General features: G+C 41.4%; 1 protein-coding gene and 1 long non-coding RNA gene across 10 annotated transcripts in view; one reads left to right on the forward strand and one right to left on the reverse strand.

Moving 5' to 3' along the window:
* LOC112494673 overlaps nt 1-12,100 on the reverse strand; it is a 47,012-nt gene extending 34,912 nt beyond the window's left edge. The window contains exon 1 of the long non-coding RNA XR_003060369.1: nt 12,053-12,100. This is a non-coding gene — a long non-coding RNA (uncharacterized LOC112494673). The remainder of the gene's footprint in view (nt 1-12,052) is intronic.
* The window catches only part of LOC107270000 (Down syndrome cell adhesion molecule-like protein Dscam2), an 83,560-nt gene that overhangs the window by 55,036 nt on the left and 2,452 nt on the right, over nt 1-26,072 (forward strand). For 2 of the 9 annotated variants that reach the window (XM_025087386.1, XM_025087389.1), the window contains exons 5-24: nt 3,697-3,846; nt 12,423-12,748; nt 12,874-13,123; nt 15,236-15,380; nt 15,503-15,765; nt 15,863-16,024; nt 18,735-19,097; nt 20,803-21,108; nt 21,220-21,519; nt 21,629-21,760; nt 21,850-22,007; nt 22,095-22,258; nt 22,340-22,569; nt 22,653-23,246; nt 23,333-23,602; nt 23,703-24,157; nt 24,233-24,506; nt 24,595-24,753; nt 24,850-25,004; nt 25,680-25,902. In XM_025087386.1, coding sequence (XP_024943154.1) covers nt 3,697-3,846; nt 12,423-12,748; nt 12,874-13,123; nt 15,236-15,380; nt 15,503-15,765; nt 15,863-16,024; nt 18,735-19,097; nt 20,803-21,108; nt 21,220-21,519; nt 21,629-21,760; nt 21,850-22,007; nt 22,095-22,258; nt 22,340-22,569; nt 22,653-23,246; nt 23,333-23,602; nt 23,703-24,157; nt 24,233-24,506; nt 24,595-24,753; nt 24,850-25,004; nt 25,680-25,902 — 5,079 coding nt within the window. Of the gene's footprint in view, nt 1-3,696; nt 3,847-12,422; nt 12,749-12,873; nt 13,124-15,235; nt 15,381-15,502; nt 15,766-15,862; nt 16,025-16,506; nt 16,789-18,734; nt 19,098-20,802; nt 21,109-21,219; nt 21,520-21,628; nt 21,761-21,849; nt 22,008-22,094; nt 22,259-22,339; nt 22,570-22,652; nt 23,247-23,332; nt 23,603-23,702; nt 24,158-24,232; nt 24,507-24,594; nt 24,754-24,849; nt 25,005-25,679; nt 25,903-26,072 lie in introns of all 9 variants that reach the window. The other 7 variants (XM_025087390.1, XM_025087392.1, XM_025087388.1 and 4 more) reach the window with 6 other exon arrangements.

Consider the following 26,072-nt stretch of genomic DNA (forward strand, 5'->3'; position numbering starts at 1 on the left):
TTAGTCTTCTCCCCCCCCCCCCCACTTTATCCAATGATTTTTCGCTTTAAAATCTTCATTTTTTTTTTCTTCTCACTCTTTTCCTCCCTTCTTTCTCCGTAATAAAAAAAAGGGAGCAGCCCTACTCCTGATTTACTTTGAATTACACTACTGTACGTCGCGACGCTTCTCCTTATCAAACCTTTCTCCGTCGAGACGTCGACGGATCTTCCCCCTCCCCCTTCCTTATACTCGACGTTAAAATCTTTCTTTTGTCCTTTGAAACATCCCTTTCATCTCCTTCCTTCTGAATTAAAGATTTCCGACGCGTCTCCCTTCGCCCACGTATTGACAGTCTCTACCCTATTGCCATTTAAATCTGCGTTTCTGAAAGCCACTATACCTTTTTTTTTATCTTTCCCCTCTTTTTTATCGATATTCCAAATTTTCACTGGATCACACCAGTTACTCGATAACCATTGCCCACCACTGGGAAACGTCAGATCCATGAAAACCGATACTCCACGCTTTATCATGCAGATATGCCTATTATCAATTTTCAAATAAAACTTCCCGGTAGTGTACAAATATACACAGTTACGTATGCTCGTGGGATAAAATTTTTTTTATCAATACCAATATTTATTTCTTCTTATCCAACAAGACGCTGACACTTTATTCTCAATATTTCCTTTACTACATTTTTTTCCCTTTGACCCCTTCCCCCACCCACAAGGGTTCATGGTATTTCTTGAATCCGTGATAAAAAATTCTAACAATATATACGTCCGCTCGACAAAGCTTTTACCTGCCGGACCCCAGTTACACATATATGTATATATATACACGTATAAAAGTAACATATAGCTAGATGGATAAAACTTTTCAGAAAATCACGATCCGCTGTTTCCACGAATACGACACTCCGGGGAATATTTTGTGGGTGACATAAATCAGCTCGTATATGTAAATTATATGAATATGTATATATATATATATATATGTTCCTCTAACTTGTAAATTACATATATGCGCTGTTTCCACGAATACGACACTCCGGGGAATATTTTGTGGGTGACATAAATCAGCTCGTATATGTAAATTATATGAATATGTATATATATATATATATGTTCCTCTAACTTGTAAATTACATATATGCATGTATACATATAATTTTGTCATATTAGTTCAGTTAGGAACCGCAATGTCGCTTAAAGCACATGTGCCACCCTTATTTAACACTCTGTAATATTGGCTGACCCACAATGGGCGTTTTACGATTTAAAAAAAATTTGCCCGCACCTGTCGGCCGTGTCGATTGATTATTGGCAATTCAGAACGTTCCTTATAAAATAGTCTATTACGGCATATACATATAGATATTTCAAATATTCAAAGTTAACGAACGTAACGACCGAGTCGTTTATTACGTCACGGGGCGTCGCGATATTAAAAATCCAGTCTGATGTGAAATACGATCACACCGGTGACGATAAACTCGCGTTATTTCCACTTGGAGAATTTTTCCACGCGTTATTGCCAATTGCTCTTTTCGCGTTTCTAGTGTATATTATTACGTATAGCTATACAGGGACTCGAGTAGGCAGATAACAGGGAACGAAAGGAAATTAGAGAAAGAAAATATCTAACCCGTATATCTCCGATAGCGCACTCGTCACTGGAATGTCTTCGTTAAGACGTTTTATGGACGTAATGAAAAATCGCGTATCGAAATGCCATCTCTTTGCCGTGGCGCTGCGATCGCGCGTTTGCAAACCAGCCTCATATTCCAGTATGGGAATCGATCGGAATATACGAATTTGTTAACACGTTCCACCATCTTTCAATGTCCGTAGAGACTGAAGCGTTAGCCAAGGTATAATTAAACCCAACAAATATTAACATGAAGATGGTATGGGATTAAATATATTGCCAATATGAAGAGGAATATATATGTATATGGTTATTAGCAAATATTGATACCAAGTTGAGGTTAAAATATCCAGGTATAAATTCTGTACGAATTTTCTCAATCGATCATTGGTCACCCGTATGGATTTTTCCACTTTTCCACAATGTAGAACCTAATCCTTTTTACATCCCCTGTACCGATTTCAAACCCTTCCAGTACCCTTTTACGACCCCCTTGATATATATCTGCTTATTCCGTATCTCCGGTATCACCTATGGGCAAGCGAGCATGTAGCTCGAAAAGCGGTCGGCAACACAAAACCGTCGGAAATGTCCATTTGAAAGCCGTCAAAGCGTAGGCGGCCATTTAAACCAGCTGTCATATGTGGGGTAGATATGAGTACATCTATACCGTAGTATTTACAAATTGGTCAGGTGGTATTTAAAATCAATTTTTTTTCGGGGGGGTGGGGGGTTATGTATACTTTTTTTCCAAATTCTTAGTATTTTTATTGGTTTGGTTTATTGCCAAATTCTGTCACGCGTGACAGGAAGTTGTCATTGATAATAATAATGGCGAGCTAGAGGGATGCTAGTAGTAGAGGACCGTGTAGGGTCAGCCGTGGGTATGTACATGTATACAGTGATATATGCCTATGCATTCGGTAGTCTTAGCTGGCTCGGCGCCATATTAGAATCGTGCTCGTTACCTTGCCAGTTGCGTATTGCGTATTCCGGTTTGGCGATACAAAATTGGCAAACATAAATTCCCAAGGAATTGTCTTATTGAAGCTGTGCAATTTATCCACGCGGCTGTGAACGTATACGAGGACGTGTGTAACTTGTCCGTATGTGAACTCTTAACGTTACTCGACAATACCGAGAAGATTTGTCGGATTATTTTGGATTTGTTCGGGAAAGCCGCAAAGCCCCGTTCACGGGACGCCCGTCACGTTTGTGCAATTGCGTCGATGCAATTTTATCTGACGCCCGCGGCCGCCGCGACGTGCATATCGATATTCCACGTGTATTCATATGTCAATGGCCAATCCGCAATATCGGATGCTACTGACGCGCTACGAGTTTCTTTTGAAATTTCTTTTATCTGCAGGTGAATGAAAGTTGAGAAAAAGTATTTACGACTTTTGCCCAAACTCGATGGCTAATTGGGAAATTTATGTTTGATAAAAACAATTAAATTTTGAATTTGGGCAATCTGATATTTTTTTGATAACGCTCTTTCGTATCGTATTCTAAACACATAAAAAGGTCCTTGGATCGTCGTTATGAATGAGCCGTGTGAAAGGGTTAGTAGGCGAGTGTTGGAAAAAATTTGAAAAAAAAAAAGGAATATGCTTCAGCGTTGGAACATAAAAAACTGGCATCCGTTAGGTGCATGCATGTGCGACTGGGGGAGGAGGAAGAAAAAAAATAGAAAAATAAAAAGAGCGAAAAAAAATGGGAACCGAATAGAACAAGAGCGTGTGCGAAAGAGAGAGAGAGACAGAGAGAGAGAGAGAGAGAGAGAGAGAGAGAGAGAGAGAGAAAGGAGAGAGGACGACCATGAGAAAAAGAGCAGGAGATTTTTCCATTAGGAAAATTTGCATACTAATAGAAAGCTCGCGGCGAGGGAATTCGAAAATGTAATTCTCCATCGATGCCAGTGCGCCCACGTGTGTGCGCATGCGCGAATCCTCACCTATATACGTAGCGGCATATTCCTTTATCAGCTACGTTATATGTCTTTTTTTTTTCTTTTTTTTTTTCATTTCTTTTTTCAACGTCCATCGCTTCTGCTTTCAGATGAAAAGTACCACATGCTGCCCACCGGTGAGCTTTTAGTTTTCGCCGTATCTTCGGCCGACGCACATTCCAGCTACCGTTGCAGAACCGTCCACCACGTCACCGGCGACACCGTCGAAAGTAGCAATTACGCACATTTAATACTCACCGGTAAGTAAATCGCGTTGCGAATTTTTGGAAAAAAATTTTTTTTCACTACTACCTTATATTATTTCGCTTGCATGTATTTTTCTATGGTTAACGTAGATAATGATTTTTCACAATGTTATCGCGAAAATTCTCACTTATCGTTCGTACTCGTAGTTACTTCACACGCGTGCCATTGTCAACTGCAACAATCCTGTAGAATCAAATAACGTATAGGGCGTTCTCATATTCAGTGTCTCTATATGCGAAAACATTACTTCCACGAAACAGTCGCAATTGCCGCTGCTTGTGAGGTAACATCGTAATAATACTGCATTACGGGACGAGTGCAACGGAGAGGAGCGAAAGGATGCAACAGCCATATTGTTCGAGGGCAAAACTGAGTACCAAAAGTAAAAGACGCCGCTGGGAGGTACAAAGTAGGGAAACACTGATGAGGCCAGACGCTTTTGGTACAGAATCTTTCAGGCAGCTTCACCTTCCGTCTTATCGAGCTTGACTGTCACTTTGTCATATTTTTTTTTTATCCGCGTCTTAAGCCACACTTGTCGGTTGCAGCATCTTTCGCTTTTATCTTTTCCCTTCAGAAATTTCAGCGGACCGGTCTTTCGAAATTTGTTGAATACAAAAATTTTTTTAATCGTCAATATTCATCACTCTGTATATATATATATCTGTATTACAATTATTTTGGCGTAACAGGGAACAAGGGTGTTGCGTAATTTTTCTCTGATCATAAAGCAGGATCATGAGGTCGTATATTGACTCATGCATGTGTGCATTATGACAAGTGCATCCTGGGAGGATGCGTGCACGCATCGGGATTTCGATGCACCGATGCAAGTTCATAATGCACGGAGCAGGCGGAACAGTGCTATGAATAAAGCGGAATTTGCAAAGAGTGCATTTCGTGGTGGAATAATAAAGGAGAGGGGGGACAGACTGATGGAAATCATCGATGATTCAGTCGGGAACATCAATGGGTCCATTATGCAATCATCAGGCAGAATATTCGCAAATGAAAGGCAACGAATGCCGGCTGTTAAAAAATTATTTTCTCAATAAAATGCAAGCCAAAATAATTTCCCATCCGCATGTTCGGTTCAACGTAAATTATTCCATATGCAAAAAATAGGGAAAAAAAAATTTTACATTTACCAAAACACTGTTATTCGCATTGATCGTATTGGTGATTAATATCACGTTATCAGTGTCGAGTAAATGAATGTCGATTTGTTAGAAAAGTTACCTGGGAAGCCGAGAAGAACGATTGTTTTCTCGAAGAGATGGAAGAGGAGGATAATCAAAGAAGAGCACAGGACGAGGAGAGAAAAAGAAAATAAGAGAAAAGCAGGAAGAACGAGACGAGAGAGAATGATGGCGATGGCCGGGATGATACCTGGTGCTGCTGGAGAAGTCGCGGGGGGGGGGCGGCAGGGATGCTGGAAGAACAATGGACCCGATGCAGCCGGCTCAGACGGCCGTTTAGCTTGCTGCGTATATCTCGGCGGTTTCTTTTGGTTGGTTACGAGAAAAGGAGGAGAAAATGAAAAGAAAAGGAGAGGAGGAAAAAGATAGCCTGTCTCCAGTTGCTTAGAAAGGGGTTGCTCTTTGCCAGAAGGGATGGAAGCCAGACGAAGATGGGAAAGGACGTAGTGAACGATGAAGAGTATAAATAGGAGAGAGAGAGAGAGAGAAAGAAAAAGAATGTGCTGGGTAAGACGGAAGGAGGGACGTGTAAGAAGAAATAGATAAAGAAGAATGGTCCACGAAGTGCATCGTTTCTGCACTGCAATTCACTGCAGTTGCACTTGCACTTGCAGCTGCCACGTGTGTGAATATAACTGGTATAGAGACCATAATATCGGCGTCTGGCGAACGCATAGTTCTCGAACAATCGCAGCGTTGGTGTGGCGTCGGGACGCCTGCGCCGCCCCCTGCCGACGTCGACAAGAAACAATGCAGCCGTCGCGGCGGCACCAAACTCGCCGGTTACTTCTTCGCCTCTTGCTGGCCGCAAGTCGCAATCTTATCGCGAACTACGTGTGTGTATATATGTATAATATAAATACCTACACGTGGCAACATACTGCATTCCCATATTTCCTGCTACCAGAATACCCACTTCCCGCTGGCCGCATAGTTGCATCGTGCTTTATGCACTCCGGTGCATAGTCGAGATGCACTTCTAATGAAGATACCACCGGCCAGTCCCTGATTTCCGGCTGAAATTAATGAAGGCGAATTTGTCTCATGGAAATATCATTTGTTTATTATCGTCGCAACGTTTTCAGCTTAAGCTGACGAATGAAAATGACGATAACGATAAAGTAAAAATTTCAATTACCGCTTTTACCTTTGAATATTTATTCGAAAAATTCATATCGTCCCTATGGCAACGCAAAGACGACGTCGTTAATTCCTGGCCCGTATCGTTCGAAAAACTGCATTATTTTTCATCCCACGAATACGTTATCTCCGGAATACAATGCATCGCATAGAAGATGCATAATGCAAGCTGCATTGTTTTTAGATTTTGCGAGAAAAAAAAAAAGAGGAAAAATAGAAAGAAGCAGGAATGAAGGCAGACATCACAAAACCAGCATCGTATAATTTTCGTTCTTATGTCTCTCGTTCTTTGCCTCCGCCTTCCGATCCCCGCGCCCACCCTCCTATTCACCCACAACACCCTCGCGTTCCTACTCCAAAAGCTACCCACATCTTCCACAGGAGGCCGAGAGACAACGCGATGTTAATATTCTGCTCTTCCTCCTCCCTCGCGCCCCTTGCCCATCACCCGCAACGTCCCATCATAACTACGATTTCTACGTCTTCAATGTTTACTGTTATTATATATATATACACACCGTGCATTTATTTTATCCAAGGACTCTGTATAAGTTGGTATGTATGGTTTTGTCACAAAAAAAGAAAAACCATTCGCCTTTCTGGGTTTCGTTTATCCTCGGAAGTCTCATTCGTTTCTTTCCGTTGGCGAACAGGAGGATGGAAAATAAAGACAGAGGGACGAGACGACGAATAACTTGAAAGCTCAAGAACGAGAGAGCGGAGAGTCTCAAGAAATAGAAGTGAAAAATTGGACGAATAAGTGTGGACACGGAGAGGTGGAGGGGGAAGATAATGTATATGGAAGAGTGAGAGAGAGGGGAGGTGCCTTTATTTATCCTCTCTCACTTCTTTTTTCTGGCCGCGTATAAGTAATTGCGGGAAGGCACGTTGCTAAACGAAAACTGCAGGAAAATCGCGCTGGTACCGCCGCGTACGGCCATACCGGGTACTACTGAAATTGCAGCTGATGCGCGCTTAAAAGCCGCCATGGAATTTCAGCATGCAACGAATATTACGCGAAAAGCGTTTACCGGCTGGACGTAAAAGTGAGAGTAAAAAGAAAGAAAAAGAAAAAAAAACGTTATAAGAATTTCAAAGAAAAAAGAGCGATGCGGGAAATTACTGCATTACCCGGCTGCTCGGCAGGAAATAATAATAATTACAAACATAAGTTTTTTTTTGGTTCTTTTGTTTGCTCGGTCGGGCACAACAAGGAGCGATGTAATGGATCGTTGGAATATTCATTAAGGGATGAACGATCAACCCGTCATCCTTTTAAAGCATACCCATACAAAAGTTCACTAGATATCCTGAAGGGTGGGTGAGGGGGTGAATAGGGAAGAGAGGGGGGGTGCTCATTTTTATTTAGTTTTTTATTATTGCCTTGGCTCCTCTTCTACTTTGTTTAATAACGACCCCAATCCTTTTTTTCCCAAAGTTTTAATAGGCTGACTCCGACGAGGGTTGATTGTAGGGGTCGTCGACTGAGTTCCTTTAGGGGGATGCAGATGAGCCCTGACAATTTTCCATAGGTCCATCGATGTTAAATAACGTTGGATGCAACTGCACCGTTCGCTATGCATCTGCACAATGCACTGGAAGGAGATAGGGGAACTATACAGGCACACCCCACGCGTTAAGGGATGCAAACGAAGTCCTCGAGTGTCGCAGGGATAAATTTCGAATTATTTCAACCACCAAGCTGTAAAAAAACTGAATTAATTATCAAAAATGAGAAATATATTCACTGAATTAATATCGAGCTAAATGATTAAAAAAAAAACAAAATTGTTATTTTTTTTCCAAAACCTTATCTCTAGTATTATCATCAATTTTTTCATCCCCCTCCCAGACTTCACACAGTATTAAATCGTTTATAAAATAATAGTCCAAACTAACGCCAGACACATGTGACATCTCCGTGCACGTGGGACTGTATCACTTTTATACGCGAAATCCAGAAAATCGAAAACACTCTACTCGGGGGATGATATATCGTGTCCTATTGTCTAGCATTATCTCGCGGTTAGTCCTGTCACATTTACATGATAAACTGCGGAATCGTCCATTCCGGGCTCGTGCTGTTCTCTCCCTCACGTAGAACATTTGTCCAGAGTTCCCGACAGTGCGCGATATATAATACCGTGCATTTCACTCGGTAACATTTAAAAGGGAATTTCATTCCGGTAAGTTGCCGTCACTTATCCATCCGCATACACCGTATCCTAGCATACTGAGCATGTCGTCCAAAAGAATTATTAGAGTCTTGAAAACAAGGTGTACCATAACCAATGAAAATTTTTGAGGCAAAATATATTTTTTTTAATTTTTTATTTTTATCATAATCATACCATAGATCTTCATCTTCCTAAAATTCATCCCCCCTCAAAATTCTTCGATAACGTGAAATTTTTATTTCCACACGAAGTAGACAGTGAAACGACCGGTTACGCCTGTACGACCCCATTAAAGTTGTCACCCTAAATTTTTATTTCACCCCTATCAACGTCCTATCAACTAGTACGTGCACATAAAAATCCTTTACATACATCCGGATACGGAACCGTACTTGACTTCCACCCCTAAAAATATTTCCAGAAAAAAAAAATACGTTGATTCGTTCGAAGTATTTTTTTTTTTAATACCCCAACCCCAATCCACCCCTCAGTATCACACTGTCGTGAATGCACATATCGTCGATTTACATTACGCATTTAGATAATACGCAATTAATGTCCCAGGGGTTGTTTTACCCTGCCAGTAGTTATATACTCACGTTTGCAGAAAGCCAGCTGCTATCATGGGAATAGGGTGTGTTAGCCAAAGGGTTGTCTGCGGAATATGGCGGGGGTCGATAATACCCACTGTTGCATTATACTCGAAAGTGCATGTGCAAGTGCATACACATCGTAAGGCGTCACATAAGCGCCAGAGCTAAGAACGAAAATGCACTCTCATATTTTTCTACATAGAAAATGGTGGAGGGGTAAAACGTTTTAGAGCGTGCGGCAAGGGGGGCAAGGAGGGGGGCAGGTCTGCGCGAACTCGTGGCCGTGCTACTACCGTGTGGACCATAGGGGGTTGGTACTAGAAAGGGTGTAAAGGAGTGAAGTGTCTCTCTAGTAATGGGTGATGCGGAGACGCTCTAGTACTTTTCTCAGTACTGGGGTGGTTTATATCATCCCTCTGTGCTAGACAGTATGGGTGCACACGCTGCGTACCAGGGTGATAAAAGAAAAAAAAAAGTAATTGCTATAGATGCCTAAGTAGGGATGGGTTGGTACTACCGAAGTCAATTTAACGATAGGCTATTGTACATACAAAGTTAACGGGAATCGAATATACAGGCAGTTACGTGACAGGGGTTGCCACCCTTGTATACCTCCCATCAGTCGTTTGCTAAATGTTATGATTAATAATCAACCTACTTTTTACAGTAAATCACTTTGTTATAGCATATAAAAATTGTCTGATCCTGTACTGACCGTATCTACTTACTGCGCGTTAGCGTACCTTGTATGGGTATATCGATCGGATGGGATTTTCATACGGCGGATCGTATCGGTAGTGCAACCATTATTTATTTGAAATTATATATTGTTATAGGGACGTTCATTTCCCTGAAGTTCTATTATGCATTGTTATTTAATGTCTTCTATTGTTAGTGCCATTCGCGGCAACCACGTGGAACATTCATCATAAATTATTGTTCATTCGTGCATATACAGTCATTACTGATAACACTCACCCTCCCTCCTTTGTCATAATGCATTAACGCTTCCTCCATCGACCATGGTGATTTAATTGGATTTTCAATTTGGACGATTAAAAATTAAATAAAATCTTGGCCATCGAGTAAATCCGCTTCTTGTACGCTGTTAAAAAAATGGAAAAGTGAAAAAGTACAGTCAACGCCAGCCAGGAGGTTCTCCGGGCTGGATCTTCTTGTTTCAGTAGTTTGAAAAAGAGAGAGAGAGAGAAGCGGATTGATAGGGCTTAACGAAAACTGAAGTGGCAGAAAGGTAGAGGAGAGGAGCGAGAGGGAAAAGGGGTTAAAGAAATGAAAAAAAAAAGGAAAAATAAATTGCATTAATAAAGAGCCTTTGCCTCGTTGCGTTGGTGGACCTGTTGAAACGACAAACGTTTAATTTATCTTTTGGCCAAAAGAGCCGCCGTGGAATAGCACTGTGTAGCTATATCTATATATACAATATATCTACCAACCTACTCGTGGGATAAAAGACAAAAGTAGGTACATCCCCTTAGCTGGATGATCCACTCGTTTAAATGTATAATTCACATTGTCAAGAGCTATCTTTAAATTCGTTTGTTTTCTCCCTTTCGTGAGAATTGTTCAAGCTAATCTTTACGTTTGCCGATTAAAAACGGGATGAATTTTTGATACCCGTTAGTCAAGGCAGCTGCGGCAAGTAAATAATTAAGTAATATGCAATTTTAATATTTAATATACCCAATGAATATTTGACCAAAGCATTGAGATTGTGTGCCAAGAAAGGAATTGGGAACTTGTGACAAATGTGATGGAGTGCGAAAAAAAAAAGGGGAAAAAAAAGATAAAGAGAAAAAATGACGAAAATTGGCGAAGGAGGTAAACGACGAGGCGAAGGAGTGAAAGGAAGAATGAAGAGAGCGAACCGCGGACGAGCTACGAGTGCATAGATAGATGGCTTTCAGGGAATGCACTGGGGGGGTGGAAAGTGCATCGTAGAAATATGCCAACTGAAATAGCATAGGAGGTAGACGTCGATCAATATGCCATCAGCTTAAATTACAATAATAACGAGGACTGGGAAAAGCGTCCGGCCAGGATGCAACTGTTATGAAATAATGCATCTGTTAAATCTATCGAATGCCCCCAGCTGTCATTCGCACTGACAGATGCCAATTGGCAGTTGCATCGTCTGTACCTATTACCATCGCGTATGCACTCGTGAACGAAGAATTCCATTGGTCGAATAACCAACGCACTCGGACTCAGGAAAATTATGCAAGTGGAAGAGCAGAGGGAAAAACAAATTAAAAATTAAAATTGGATTTTTCAAAATAAATAAAAAGAAAGAATAATTGCACGATGAATTTTAGGTATCCCAGAGAGTCAGGCAGTAGTAAAAGTACTGAAAGTGTCAGCCAAGCAAGAGCGACTTGCAGGAGTGAATTCTGGGCAGATTCCTTTTTTCGAAATGCATCGCAACGAATGCAACTCCCAAAGTGCATCGGAGGCTGCAAACTTAGATGATACCCACGTGACTAGATGCAGTTTAAATAAGGGTGGTATTCATGGTGGTACATCACAGCCGAAGGAAAAGGGCGGGTTTACGTGAAAAATGCAAAAAACATACGTACCAACTTGTACACGAAAAGCGCAGACTGCAATAAATTCTTTTTTAACCATTTTTTTTTCATCCCCTTTCCGCGTCGATAAAACATTCGAAATGAAACCCGCATTACGCATTTACAACGAAGCTACCGTATACGTGTAACTGCAAAACTGCATATATGCATCGTGTATGAGTACTCGCACCGAGGTAAGTGTCTAAATTTTTTTTCCTTTTTTTTTCGGCATTTCACGTAAAACCATCATTTACCAGAGAAACCGAAGAGGTTAAGACCACTGAGACACACACTTGCGCTTCGCGTATGTAAAATTACACACGCTTCTTTTTACTGGCGCCAATGCACTTGCTGCCTGATATACGTATGCACCAATACTGCACTCGAATGCAGGGAGTGCAGCGTAAAACGGCCACTACCACTACTGTCACTGTCAGCCACGAGTACTTGGCAGCCATCCTCGTTCAGCCATACCCACTGGCAAGCATCGATAGCTAAACTTACTCACCCGGCTAGTCCGCCATTATGCAAAGCACTCTACGTCCATTAGGATTTCCGAAGAGCAATTAGTAAAAGGGCGTGTATGCACATGACTTATAAAGTTCCAGTCCAGCACGTGGTTCTCGAGTCGAAGTCAGTGCCAAGCGAAGACAAACGATCTTCGATTCCACCGTTAAAGCCACTGGAAGTTAATAGTGAAAATTCGTCAAATTATAAAGAACATGTCTACACAATGAAATCCGCTATAACAAATGCATATGCAATTTTGTATAAAAACTAAAAATAGTTTCATCGCATCGACAAATATTCGTAATTTAATCGAATTTTTGTATACATCAAATTTTATATAATCGTCCAATTTTTTTTTCAATTTTCAGAACTTCGTAATCCAGTACCACCCCGTTCCAGCGAACGCGTTAATCTCGTGTCGATTCGTACCGGAGAGACGATAGTACTTTCCTGCATCTCACCCGGTATACCACCGCCAATGTACCTGTGGTTTCGCGAGAGCGGATCTAGGACTGAAATGATTCACAATACTGAACGATCCCATGCACGCTCAGGCGTCTTGATACTACAGTCGGCCAGGATTGAGGATTCTGGTTTGTACGTCTGTCACGCGAATAACACTGCTGGCAGCGAAAGGGTTGAGCTCAAAGTATCAGTGATAAGCAGCTTGTCGATACACCTGGCGCCACTACAGGTCAGTATGCGAAGCGCAAATGTGAACATGGGAAAGATATGGGAACTGTATTTTGGGGTTTATTGAAAGTGTCTAGACTTTAAAAATTTTTCAAAAAATTATTTCAATTTTCTTTTTATTTTTAGACCACCGTGGATCTTGGCAAAGATACGGAATTTCATTGCGCCGTTGCTGGGCAGCCTACCCCTGTCATATCCTGGGCCAAGGATGGTCTTCCGCTTCGCGAAGGATCGTCCAACAGGATCAAAATTTTGGGCGACATGGGAACCACCCTTTACGTCACTGGTGTCACGAGGGTTGACAAAGGGATGTATCAATGCTTCGCGAAGAATGATTTTGAAATGGTCCAGGCTACTGCCGAGCTTCGTCTAGGGGGTGAGTTCGATTTCGTTTTTAATTAATTATCCATCTATCTTAATTGAAAATCGTACGACAATGTTATCCATTTGGCATTCTTCGAATATTGGACGATACTGATCGGATAATGAAATTCATTGACGTCACCGAATAACTCGTGACGTAAATTTATATTGATCTGATCAACGTGGAATAGGAAAATAGTGACGTCACGAAGAACCGAGTCAATCAGATATTAACAATGACAATATTTCAATCGATCAATTATTTTTTATCAATTAATGAATTATCGATAAATCTGACATTTCGAAGCGTCCTTTATCCCATACAAGTAAGTATACCCGGTGTCCATAACTCAATCTCCGAAAGCAGAAATATCAAAATCATCCATTAGAGTGCGCTGGTTTGTGCCCAAGGAACAAAGTGAAATCTAAAAACAATAGTTAGCACGAAACTTCACAGTACGAATACAAAATTTCCTTTGTTTCTACAAGGTAGCCACATTGAAAGTTCCAAATTGGAGCAGGCTGTTTTCCACCTTTAAATAAATACGCCTCGCACTTGCCATTGTCCCCGCCAGTTACCAACCTAACCAGATGGACTTCTTTAGAAACTTAACAAAAAAAAAAAATAAACGCCTGCAGCCGACGAGTAAAAAGAAAAAAAAATGCACTCAGACACCGACGAGGAGAGATAAATGTTTGACGCTTCTACGTCATTTAACGTTCAAGCCAAAACTGTTTCACGTTTCAATGCTGGCAGCACCTATTTTCACAGTGACGTCATCCATTTCCCTAACTGCCAGTACAATTTTCAACAGCGCCACTCGCGCGGATCGTTTCGCTGCTCTGCGATGCTGCACGTCATTTACTAATACAATTGCATCACTAATTAGCCAAATTTCCTGAAATTATTATTATTATAGCTCTTTGACAATATTACACAGGATGTATCTCCCAGTAGGTCAAACATGTGACAAACACTAAGATTAAGAACCCTTAGAAATACTAGGTGGCGAGGGGTGAAAGGTGGCAGAGCGGAGGGTCGATCTAAAAAATTCTCCTACTCGCAATTCTTCTTCTACCCAACTTCGACAGTACTTAGTAAAAAGTTTGTTGTCCTACAAAGTCAATGTAAAATTGACAGCTGACGTTTAAAACGACCGATTAAATACGTCAGAATTAAATGACAGTAAATCCCTGTAATTCGCGTACACTGTATATCGGTGAATAAATATGATTGGACATTGGCAAATGTACGCAATACGTAATTGGTATTACAAGCCGCACGGAATTGTATAATTAATTGCATCAAACTTAAAATGAAATGAACTGAAATGCAGCGAGACGATTAAGAATTGCACGAGCAATCTCAATGAAAAAGATTTATACGGATAGTTGAACAATTTCAAGGCAATAATAATAATTTGAAATGCCATTGACCTTACGTAGTACGTAGTATGCAGTAGTATATACTTTCATTGAGAAACTGCAGGTTCGTCGAACAGGACCCAAGTGCACTTCGACATGGTGCATTAATGGTCAACCAGATAGTGCAGCGGTAGATAGAAGGAAGAGGCCATAAATGTCAATTGTCAAGCTGGTACAACAATTGGCAAGCGGATGGGGAATTTCGTCGAGGAGAAAAAAAGCGACTGGTCGTTGATAGTGGGAGGGAGGTGGGGATTTGCATTGGTACCAACCATTAATTATAATAATCGATGCGAATAATACGGCTCAAATGGGCATGGCGTTGCGGCCCTGCAATGGCCCATTGTGATTTACGCCCTGGGCAAACAAGCCGCCTGGGTTATTGTCGGCTCTATAATTTGGGGTTAATTCAGTGCGGGCCACTCGAGTTCAGGCGTCAAACCACAGATCAATAGTTTCTCGCTTGGGGTCGCAGGGGGTTGCATGCACTGTGAATGTTGCGTGCATAATTCCTTAGTGTGCCGTGATGCACCGGGACCCAAAGGCCGGACCCGGCCGAACGAGGGATGGGATTTTTGAATCGGTGAAAAAGCGAATGACGATATGGGAACGAGAATTTGAAATTAACCCTAATTAATTGGGATATCGGTATGTGGTAATTAGCGTGACTCTCGTGTATAATCGATATAATTAATTCCAGATGCTGCACCGCAGCTGCTGTATAAATTCATCGAGCAAACAATGCAACCGGGACCTTCCGTCTCTCTGAAGTGCATCGCTGCCGGAAATCCGACTCCGCACTTCACATGGACCCTGGATGGGTTTCCGCTTCCGCAGAATGACAGGTAAGAAATTGAACGGGTATATAGAAATCCGCCTTAAGCTGACGCGAGTCTAGTGTGCTGCATCTCGAAAGTGCATCCGGTGCATATGTGATCCATATTAAAAAATCGCTGCTACGTTCCAGGTTCATGATCGGTCAGTATGTGACGGTCTACGGTGACGTCATTTCCCACGTGAACATAAGCACCGTCCTGGTCGACGATGGCGGCGAGTATCGTTGCTCGGCTGCAAATCGAGTGGCAAAAGTGCATCATTCGGCGCGATTAAATATTTACGGTTTGCCGCACGTGAGACCAATGAAAAATTATCCAGCTGTAGCTGGAGAAACGATGGTGATCAAGTGTCCGGTTGCTGGATATCCAATTGACAGTATCACGTGGGAGAAAGGTTTGTGTTTCTACCTGGAGTCGTCTGCTTGGTCGTTTAACTTGTAATATATAAGTATCGATCGATATTGATTATATATTATCACTTCTGATAACAGATGGACAAGCGTTGCCGACCAGTAGAAGACAGGAAGTATCCAGCAACGGTACTTTAGTATTGCATCGCGTCGACAGCAGCATCGATCCTGGCGTCTACACTTGCACCGCCAGGAACAAGCAAGGCAACTCGGACTCGCAAACCGTCCGTATTGAAGTTAAAGGTAAATATCTTTTTTTTTTCATTTCGAAACCAATATACCTTGTTATGGATAACAATGAAAAATTTTCATTCGAAATTAAATATTTCCCACTAATGTAATAGGGAGATTTTAATAATCTAAAGTTTAATTGATTAATATTTAATTTTCATTTTTGCACATTGAACGGCGTTATACAATACTTTTCAGGATATACGAAATTTTTTTAATTTTCATCGTGCATGCCAGTTTCGTATTTCGAATTTATAATTTACTACCTTTTACAATTATTCCAATTGAAGATATTTGAAGACCGAAGATATTTGACCCCTTCCGATACATGGTATCACTAACAACCCCCTATCTCCCTCCACTCCCCCAGTTCTTAATCTATAACGTGTATTACGTGCATCCCCACAGCTGTGCCACACGGTGATTGATTCTTCATCGAATACCAATCGTATGAAATCCTGGTGAAAAATGTCTGGTCTGTCCCCCTGTTCCAGTACCCCCTAAAATCGATCCGTTTAGCTTTCCTGCCGATATTCAAGAGGGCGTCAGGGTGCACGTCTCTTGTGCCGTAAGTGAAGGCGATCCGCCAATGAAGATCAGCTGGTGGAAGAACGGCCGTCCGCTGTTGCCCGGGGAGGCTGACATCGGGCAGATGGGCGAATACGCGCTCACCCTCAAGATACACAAGGCCTTGCCTGCTCACAATGGGAACTACACGTGCGTCGCGAGCAACGACGCCGCTAAGACGTCGCGCACGGCGCCCTTGCTGGTTCACGGTATGAGTCTGTCGCGAGGGTCCGGGGGGGGGAGCTTTATCAAATTTGTTTTAATTTATTTTAATTAATTATTGTTATCATTTTTTTTTGATTCGAGGGAAATTACAATTTTGACTTTATAGAATTGGAGGGGTTGGAAATCAGAGAGGGGGGCAGATACAAATAATAAATTGTAAAAATCTTGTCAAATATACCGGGTGATTTATTTTCACGAGCGATCTTTTTGTGGTACGTTGTTTTTGGATTACGTTACGTTGTTTCATTGAGAATAGTTTTTTTTTTGTCTTATTTTGATTTTTGTCTCCACGGTTTTTTTACCCGTGAATTCTTCACTGCTTGGGACAGTTTCCACGGAGTTTCTTCTTCGTTTTGATTTGTCGTTTCCCGGAAGTCCCTGGGCTCGCATTAAAAAAAGCAAAAACAAAAACTTTAAGGGGAGACGAGAAAATAAAAAAGCGCCTTCGCGAACGAACAAATCAGAGTGCGAGCTGAACGAACGAAACTTTAGCCAACGAAATGGCCTAGGGGTGATTTTCACGTCACGTGTTGTGCCGACAAGCAGAACCAAAACCAGACGGTCTCTCTCTCTCTCTCTCTCTCACACACACACACAAACACAAACACAACTCTCCCTCCTTGTCTCTCCTCGCGCACTCGACGTTTCCACGTATCTGTAATACACACTCTCTCTCTTGCTCCCTCTCCTTATTCTCTCTTTGGGCATTACCCACGTGCACTATCTGGTTCTCCGTTTTCTCAATTATTCTCAAACAACCATCCCTCTGTTCTAATACCCCCCAGGCTCTGGGTGTCTAGGTCAGTGTCTCTCAAACCGATGAGATTTACATGTAAAATTTGAAAATTCTGTTAAAATTGAATTAAGCATCTTTTTATTTTGTCATAAATTCACAAGAACATTTAAGACCTAGCATTATGGATAATTCCAAAATTCCTTGTAAATATACATACATATATGCATCTGATAGATCTTCACAGAAGATTTAATCGTCTTATCAAAATTTTAATTAAAATAATTGTTCGAGCAGTTAAGTTATTCCTAGTATTATAATTTTGTATGAAATTTCTTCGTCAACACGTTTTTGTGCTAACGTGTTAACGAAAACACTGTGTTACCATCGAATTGAGATTCCCTGAACAATGGACACCGTCACAGGACTCCAGCAGCACGTACACACACTCGTTGCAAAGTTACCTACCAACACCCATGTTTATTACACGTATCCATATACATATTTGTGCTTATATTACACAAACATCTTTATACATATAAATTATATGTAAGATATATATATATATAGTATATAGTATATATTACACAGAAGGACGGTGCAGGCGTCGTCGAGCGTCGCGAAACGTCACATCGTCACCAGACGTTAACGCCTACCAACTTAACGTGACTCGAGTGCCACGTTTCTGCTGAATTTGTCTAGCATCAAGTGTTACTCTCTTGGTTCCGGAGTCGCGCCCGGTCGACGTCGCTTTAGGAAAGGCGCCGCGACGGGCCCAGCACACGTCACCCAGTGCAAAGTCACAGGCAGCAGGAACAGCGAACGTCGTGACAGCAATAGGAGCCGTACCGTCGCCAAGGATCTTGAAATAAAAGCAAATTAGCATCTTCCCGCAATATCCGCAAGATGAATTTAGCCAATTTAGAAATTTGTAAAAAGTCCAAATTTTCAAAAATCATTGATCCGTTACAATACATGTGATTAAAATTTTACAGGTTTGACAATGTTCCCGCGTGACTCGCAAGGCAGGAGTTCAATGAAAAGTTAAGATAAAGCTGTATCCAAAATCGTGAAATTCTTATCAGACTCCCCAGCAGCATCGGTTTGACCCGGATGAACCTGGTGATCGAGTCTGCTGCACCGGAAAATGACGTTTCCAAGGAACGCATCCTCTCTGTCTCTCTTTGTTCGTTTCAGTTCCGCCTAGGATAGCTCCCTTTAGCTTTAACAAGGACCTGTCAGAGGGCGTGAGGGCTCAGGTGACCTGTATGGTCGAGAAGGGCGATCCGCCGTTCACGATCATCTGGTCGAAGGACGGCGAAATGATAGCGAGCACGGGAGGTCCAGGCTATGTGGCTGGTGGTGGCGTCTCTAGAGGCCAGAGCCTGGCCCATCTCCAGGCCCACCACGAGGCCCAAGGGCTCAAGGTCAAAATCATTGACGACCATTCCAGTGCCATTGTTATCGAACACGTGACTGCGGCCCACACGGGCAACTACACCTGTGTGGCGCGCAATCCGGTCGCCGAGGTCCACTGGACGGCCGAGTTAGTCGTTCGTGGTAATGTTGCAACATCAGCTGGCTGCCAAATAATTGCAGAGCCTGAATTCAATATGATCGAGTGTTGCCAATCTGCACAGATTCACGTTTCTTTTACATTGCGAGCAGCAAAATGCACCTAATCAGATATATATGCAGCCACGATAGGAGATTTCTCAGCACAGGATGCCATTTTTTGTAATTCGCAATTTTTTTTTTCTTTTTCTTTTTTTTTTTTTTTCCTAATGACGTCATCGGCCCGATGAATTTCTTTCGTTACCTTTCACTATTTAACGTCGCTCGGATACTTTCGGCCGCGTGACGTCACAATTTCAGCATGCACACGCAAGCAAGCAATGCAGTTTTTTATTGCAGTACGATTGCAGCGACGGCACCGTATAGCACAGAGCACCGCTCCTAGATCAATTGGATATTTTTATTGTTATCGAGAAATTTATCGATCTGTATACCATTGTATTACTTTGATCAGGCTTTTCATTCGGGAAATTTTTCAATATCGATTTTATCATTGTTATACACACTTTTGTGTGTACAGGCCAAATGGGTTTTGGATATTTAAGAAATTTTTATGAAAATTCACGAATGGAATGCTATTACTTTGTTGCAGTATGCATGAACACGCACACTTTTATTTATATAAGTAACACGGCTTTGCCATTATTTCATTTAGAAATCACGAGTATCCGTATACGTGTATATGTGGATTTATAATTTTTTTGTTTAATATGCCGAAATAATTAGAGAGGATACTCGAAATTTTTAATTTGAAGAGCACAACAAAAATCGAAATTCTTACTTGAGCACAAAGCACACGTATACCTACTTATACCGCACATACACGATTGTTTGTTTGTTTGTTCTTTACCTTTACGGACGATTACAACACAGCACCGATTTTACTTAAAAATTCTGAAATCCTTTCAGGCTAATCTTGTTTATCACGAGTCACTGTCACGCGTGTTGACACGTTAAAGTTTTCGTAAGTTAGCGCACTGTATTTTTTCTGGGTCGAGATGTCCGCACAGCACTGATATACGTATAAATGTATAACATAGATGTACATACACAGTGTAAAAATGTATATAACTATAATATGTTGTCACGTTATTTTTACTAACAAAAAAAAAGCATTGGTCTCATTAACTGACAATTTTTTTGATTTTCGATGTTCGGTATCGTGGCCACGTGTTGCATTAAAAAAAAAAACGAAGTTGTCTACTAAAAAAAATAATCTTCATTTTTAAATCATAATAAATGATGACGCACCTTGTGCGTTTTAAAAACTCAACGAGAATATCGCGAAAAATTTCGATTTTACGATGGTAGATAATACTTTTTAAAATTTTCAAAATTTTATAGCGCTCTGTAAATTTTAAAGTTCTCGCAGCAATTTTCATTTCTGCCGTAGTTTCAAAATTCGCTCGCGCCTAAGCGTAATATCTTTGAATTGATAAAAAAGTTCGTCGTATTCCTAAAAAAAAAAAAAAGAAAAACGAGACCGCAAAAAAAGCTAATAAAAAAATGAGGAAGATGCTTAAAATTAATAAGAATTATTATTCCCTCAAATCGCAACAACATTCTTATTACGAAAAACCAAAAATGGCACGTTATTAATCGAAATTTTAAACGTCTTCCCCATTTTTTCAATAAATAGCCTCAAAAGATCACATAAGCTAATAGAGGTATTTTCAAAAAAAAACTGCAGTACCACCGAGATGGATCGTGAAGCCACAGGACGTCCACGCACCGGAAGGAATGTCACAACTCGTGCTCCACTGCAATGCAGACGGATTTCCGTTACCTTCGATGACCTGGAGACGAGCAACCGGAAAGGAGCCTGGCGACTATCGTGACATAGCGAGTCACGAGCACGCGCACGACTTGAGGATTCACGCAAACGGATCCTTGGTCTTTGGTCGCGTGCAGGAAAATCACGAGGGATTTTATCTCTGCGAAGCTGTCAATGGAATTGGTGCTGGTCTCAGCAAAGTAGTTTACCTGACTGTCAATGGTAAGTGTATATAGGAATATGGATTGAAAAAAATTTTGACTGTCATAGATATTTTTTTAAATATAATTTAATTTTGTACCATTAAATTGTTTATTCTCTCTGTATTCACAGCGCCGGCTCATTTTACGGAAAAGCACAGAAATCACACGGCTCGTCTCGGTTCACGTGCGTCCTTGAGATGCGAAGCCAAAGGAGATCGCCCATTGAAAATTCTATGGCGAAAGGATGAGCTGCAATTGGATTCTGCTGTTTCCGATTATCGTTACATGTTTAAGGAAGTCAATACTACCGACGGTGCTGCCAGCATACTGGAAGTGGTGAGAACTACTCGTGAAGACAGTGGTCGTTATTTTTGCATCGCGTCCAATGCATATGGAAGGGATGAGATGCTTATGCACCTTTATATACAAGGTATCTTTACGTTATATAAAAATTATTGTTCTCGAGACCCAAAATGCGAGAAATTGTGGAAATGTTTGAATTATTTGATTTTTTTTTAAATTGTAATTTTTTTTTCTAGAGCCACCGGATTTTCCAAAAAATGTACACGTTCTTGAAAAGGGCAGTAGGTATATAAAAATTGGATGGACCACTAGCCAGGATGGTAACAGTCCCATCACGCAGTATATCATCGAGTATAAAACGGACACTGGTGAGAATGGCACTGATAACGAATTAAGGATTGTGTTTGTGTGTCGATAGTGGGGGGCTGGAAATAGTGCGGTAAAACGCTTACAAAAGTTTTTTTTATTTTCACAGAAGGCTGGCACGATCGAACGTTTCAATCGACGGTACCAGGATCGCAAGCACACGCTCATATAAGCTCTCTGAGGCCTGCGGTGAATTATCATTTTCGAATTTTTGCAGAAAACGAATTGGGTAGAAGTCAAGCGAGCAACGTATGTTAAAGATAAAAAAAATATATAGTAAATTTTGATATGGTAAGAGAAAGGCACTTGGTAAGAAAATTGTATGTATCCTGATAGGTTCTGGACGTGATAACGGAAGGTGAAAAACCAGGTGGACCCCCGCGAAATTTGAAAGTCGAACCAATCAGCTCCACGGAATTCAAAGTGAATTGGGATCCGCCCGATCACGACCTGTGGAATGGGGAAATTCTTGGTTATCACGTGGGCTACAAAGAGCACAAGTAAAAAAAAAAGATTCATTTAAAGATCGATAAAAAATAATAATAAATCAGAAATTAATATTGCTCCCTCAATTTATAAAGGAAAATTCATAATTACAGACTGACCGCTGACCAGTACATTTATCGCACGGTAGAAGGAGTATCGATTGGCAACCCTGCACTGGGCCTGGCGAAAATGTCGATGCCAGAACGCGTCTATCAATTGAAAAATTTGAAAAAGCATACACGATACAGTATAGTGGTGCAAGCCTACAATGTTCTGGGACCGGGACCACTGTCACCGGAAGTGGTAGCCTCGACACTGGAAGACGGTAAAATTTAGAGAAATATATATCAAAATGTAAAAAAGAATATTGCTAGAAAATTTTATATTCATACACATTTATTTTTTCAGTACCCAGCGAACCACCCCAAGACGTCCGTTGTACGGCCCTGTCATCACAGTCTTTACAAGTATCCTGGGACCCACCACCGGAAACCAAGCTAAACGGTATCTTAAAGGGTTACAAGATCATGTGGGAAAATATGGATTCATTGACGGAAACTCCTAAGTTGAATTCAAAAAATACTGGAGTCCTAACGATTGTGATACAAGGCTTAGAGAAGCACACTAATTATTCAATTCAAGTATCGGCGTTCACAAGAGCCGGCGACGGCGTCGCCTCGACGCCTATTTATTGTCTTACCGAGGAGGATCTACCGGACATGCCAGCAGGTGTTAAGGCTGTTGCCAGTTCCGCTAATTCGGTCGTCGTCTCCTGGCAGCCGCCATTGCATGCCAATGGCGTAATCACTTCGTACAATGTTCACATGCGGCCCTTGGGCCACGACACCAAAACATACCGACGCCCAGTATCACCTCATCAGACCAGCTATCAGGCAGAAAATCTTCAAAAGAGACAACAGTACGAATTTAGCATAGCTGCAGAGACTTTAGTTGGCGAAGGACCTCAGACACCGCCGATAAAAATATCACCATCTAACGAAGGTAGAATCTCAACTAATCAAATTGTTTCTTCACGTCGTTTCTATACCGAATATAAAATCTGCTACTATGTTTTTATAATTTTTCAGTGCGCGCAGCTATTTACTCATTTGGCAAGACTCTCGTTGTGCCTTGGAAACAGGACGTGACGTTACCCTGTCAAAGCGTCGGTAAACCAGAGCCAATAATAACCTGGAAACAATGGGGCCAATTAGTGAAACAATCAGCACGAGTGTCCAAACTACCAGACGGTTCTTTGCAGATATCAGATTTACATAGAGAGGATTCCGGGAATTATACATGTTTCGTGGAAAATGTTCACGGGTCCGATCAAATAACTCATCGAGTAACGGTACAAGGTAAAATCAAAATTAACCCAATTATCAGCAAGGTTAACGTGATAGTACAATCAAAATAGATTAATCGGCTGATACCGTCTCTCATTTTGGTACCAAATAGTTCCACCAGCGGCGCCACTACTGCACGGCACTAGCGCCACGACCAATTCGATAAACGTCCAATGGAAACATGGCGATGACGGCGGTTCGCCCATAAGAGGCTACATTTTGCATTACAAGCGCGAGCTTGGTGAATGGGAGGAGGTTAAGGTGTCCCATAAGATAAATAGTTTTTTATTGTCGCAACTATGGTGCGGCACCGACTATCAGGTTTACTTAACGGCTTACAATAGAATCGGTATGGGTTCTCCAAGTGAAATTGTCAAAGCTACCACAGCCGGTAGCAAACCGGAAGCATCGCCATCTTCCGGGGAAAGATTCATCACGGTCAATATATCCTGGATCACTTTACACTTATACACATGGAACGACGGCGGTTGTCCCATAACGTATTTTGAATTGGAGTACAAAAAAATTGGCGAGGATCTGTGGACGCTTGTTTCTAATAATATTGAGGTACACCACTCCATCCATACCCCGTTAGACCTTTGCTACCCTTTTTCATTATGTCTCTTCGTGTTCTTTCACCAGGTTCAAAAGACTTATACTCTCAACGAGCTGCAACCTGGGAGTACCTATGAGATACGCATACGCGCGCACAACAATGCAGGTTCTTCGGTTGCTGAATACAAAGTAACAACCCTCCAACCATACACCAGCACTACTGCACCTGCAATAGAAATAGATCACTATAAGCCCCATCATACCCCAATGTACTCTGACCTCAAGCTCATCCTTCCTCTCGCCTTAAGTTCATTCCTAGTGATTGCTGCAGCTGGTGCAATTTTTTACTGTTTCCGAAAACGTGAGTACATTTTTTTTCTGGATTAAAGTATCAAGATCTATAATAAAAAAATATATTTTATTCACTCTTTGTTCTACTTTTGTCTTAGGCCCCTTAATGGGGAACGTAGGAAATCTTCACGATGCTCAAACAGCGGCGGCACTTGATAACAAACAAAACATGGAGCAACGAGAACAATATTACGCCACCGTAATGAAGCCACTTCGTTCTCCCATTCACGAGATGGCGACACTGGAAAGAATACCGGGTGAGATTGTATTTGGAATTTATCTGTAACAACTAAGTGGGTATTATTGTTGGAATACACATTTTATGAAAATTGATGGCCGCTTATTGTTTGTAGAATATTCTGACGACATCTATCCGTACGCGACATTCCAACTGAAGGAAAGTGTACCGGCTGGTAATGAGAGCCGCTGCGACGCGGCGGCGCCACTGCAGACCTTCGTTTATCACGACCCACGACTATCGGCCGCCGATACGTTGCAGCTGCGGGAGGTACAGTTGTCACTCGAAACTGCATTTTTCATTTTTCACACATTCTCACCATTTTTTTATTTTGTTGCCTCCCTTTTCGAGATAACCTATCTCCGATCACGTAGCTAGTATGGCTTTACGTATTGATCCCATGTGCAATATTATTATGCATGTCACCTCACGGAAATCACAAAACAAAGAATTAAAAATTTGAGGAATCGCACGAATTTCAATAATTCTTTTTCTGCAAAATCAATCAGAGCACGTCTTTGCCCGTTATGGTGACAATTTCCAAATGCACCGACGCTTGCCAGTCAGTCGTGTCTTGTACGAGGGAGAAAGATTATCAAATATATTTATCAATATTGTATCTAAACAGATGAAACAAATTTACAGTTTATCAAACAATTATGAAAAAAAAAAAGTTAAATTCGCGTAAATCTCGCCTAGCCTTAACGATCAAGATCGCCCAATCATGACGTTCAGATAGCTCAAAATGTTTAAAAAAAAAAAAAAAAAAAAGTAGTCAAAGCAAAATCCAAAATGAATTTAAAAAACATATTATCCGTCTGCTGGTCCCCTCCTGCTTCGTTATACATATAAAAAAAATTCCGCAGCCATAGCCAATTGGCAAAAGGATATATAATAATTCATTAACACACGTCATCCAATCAAATCAATTCCGTCTGATTGCAGTCGGATTGCAACCGGTACACTAAGGTGCGCGGAGGCCGTGCGTCCTCTGCGCCAATGTATAAAATCCACAAGCCAGGTAATCTGGGCAAGTCCGAATCGGAGGAATACGACACGCATGGCTCGGACAGCGACACCGAACTGGGGACCAGCAGCAGAACCGAATCATCTAATCATCTCGTCGATTCGCACCATTTGGTACCGGGCAGCGATGCCCGTGTCCACAGTACGCCCAGTTCACACGTTACCATATATATGATTAAAAAAAAAAAACCTAGAATGAGAGGATAACAGAATTTTCGAAAAATCGAGGAACACCAGCCGTATCCTCTTTTTTGAAAATTTTGAAAAACGCTAGGCGAGTCGCGCGACCAGTTCCTCTTTCCTTGTGTGAAT

The sequence above is a fragment of the Cephus cinctus genome, unplaced genomic scaffold (genome assembly GCF_000341935.2).
Source record: "Cephus cinctus unplaced genomic scaffold, Ccin1 Ccin1_scaffold0695, whole genome shotgun sequence".
Taxonomy (NCBI): Eukaryota; Metazoa; Arthropoda; class Insecta; order Hymenoptera; family Cephidae; genus Cephus; species Cephus cinctus.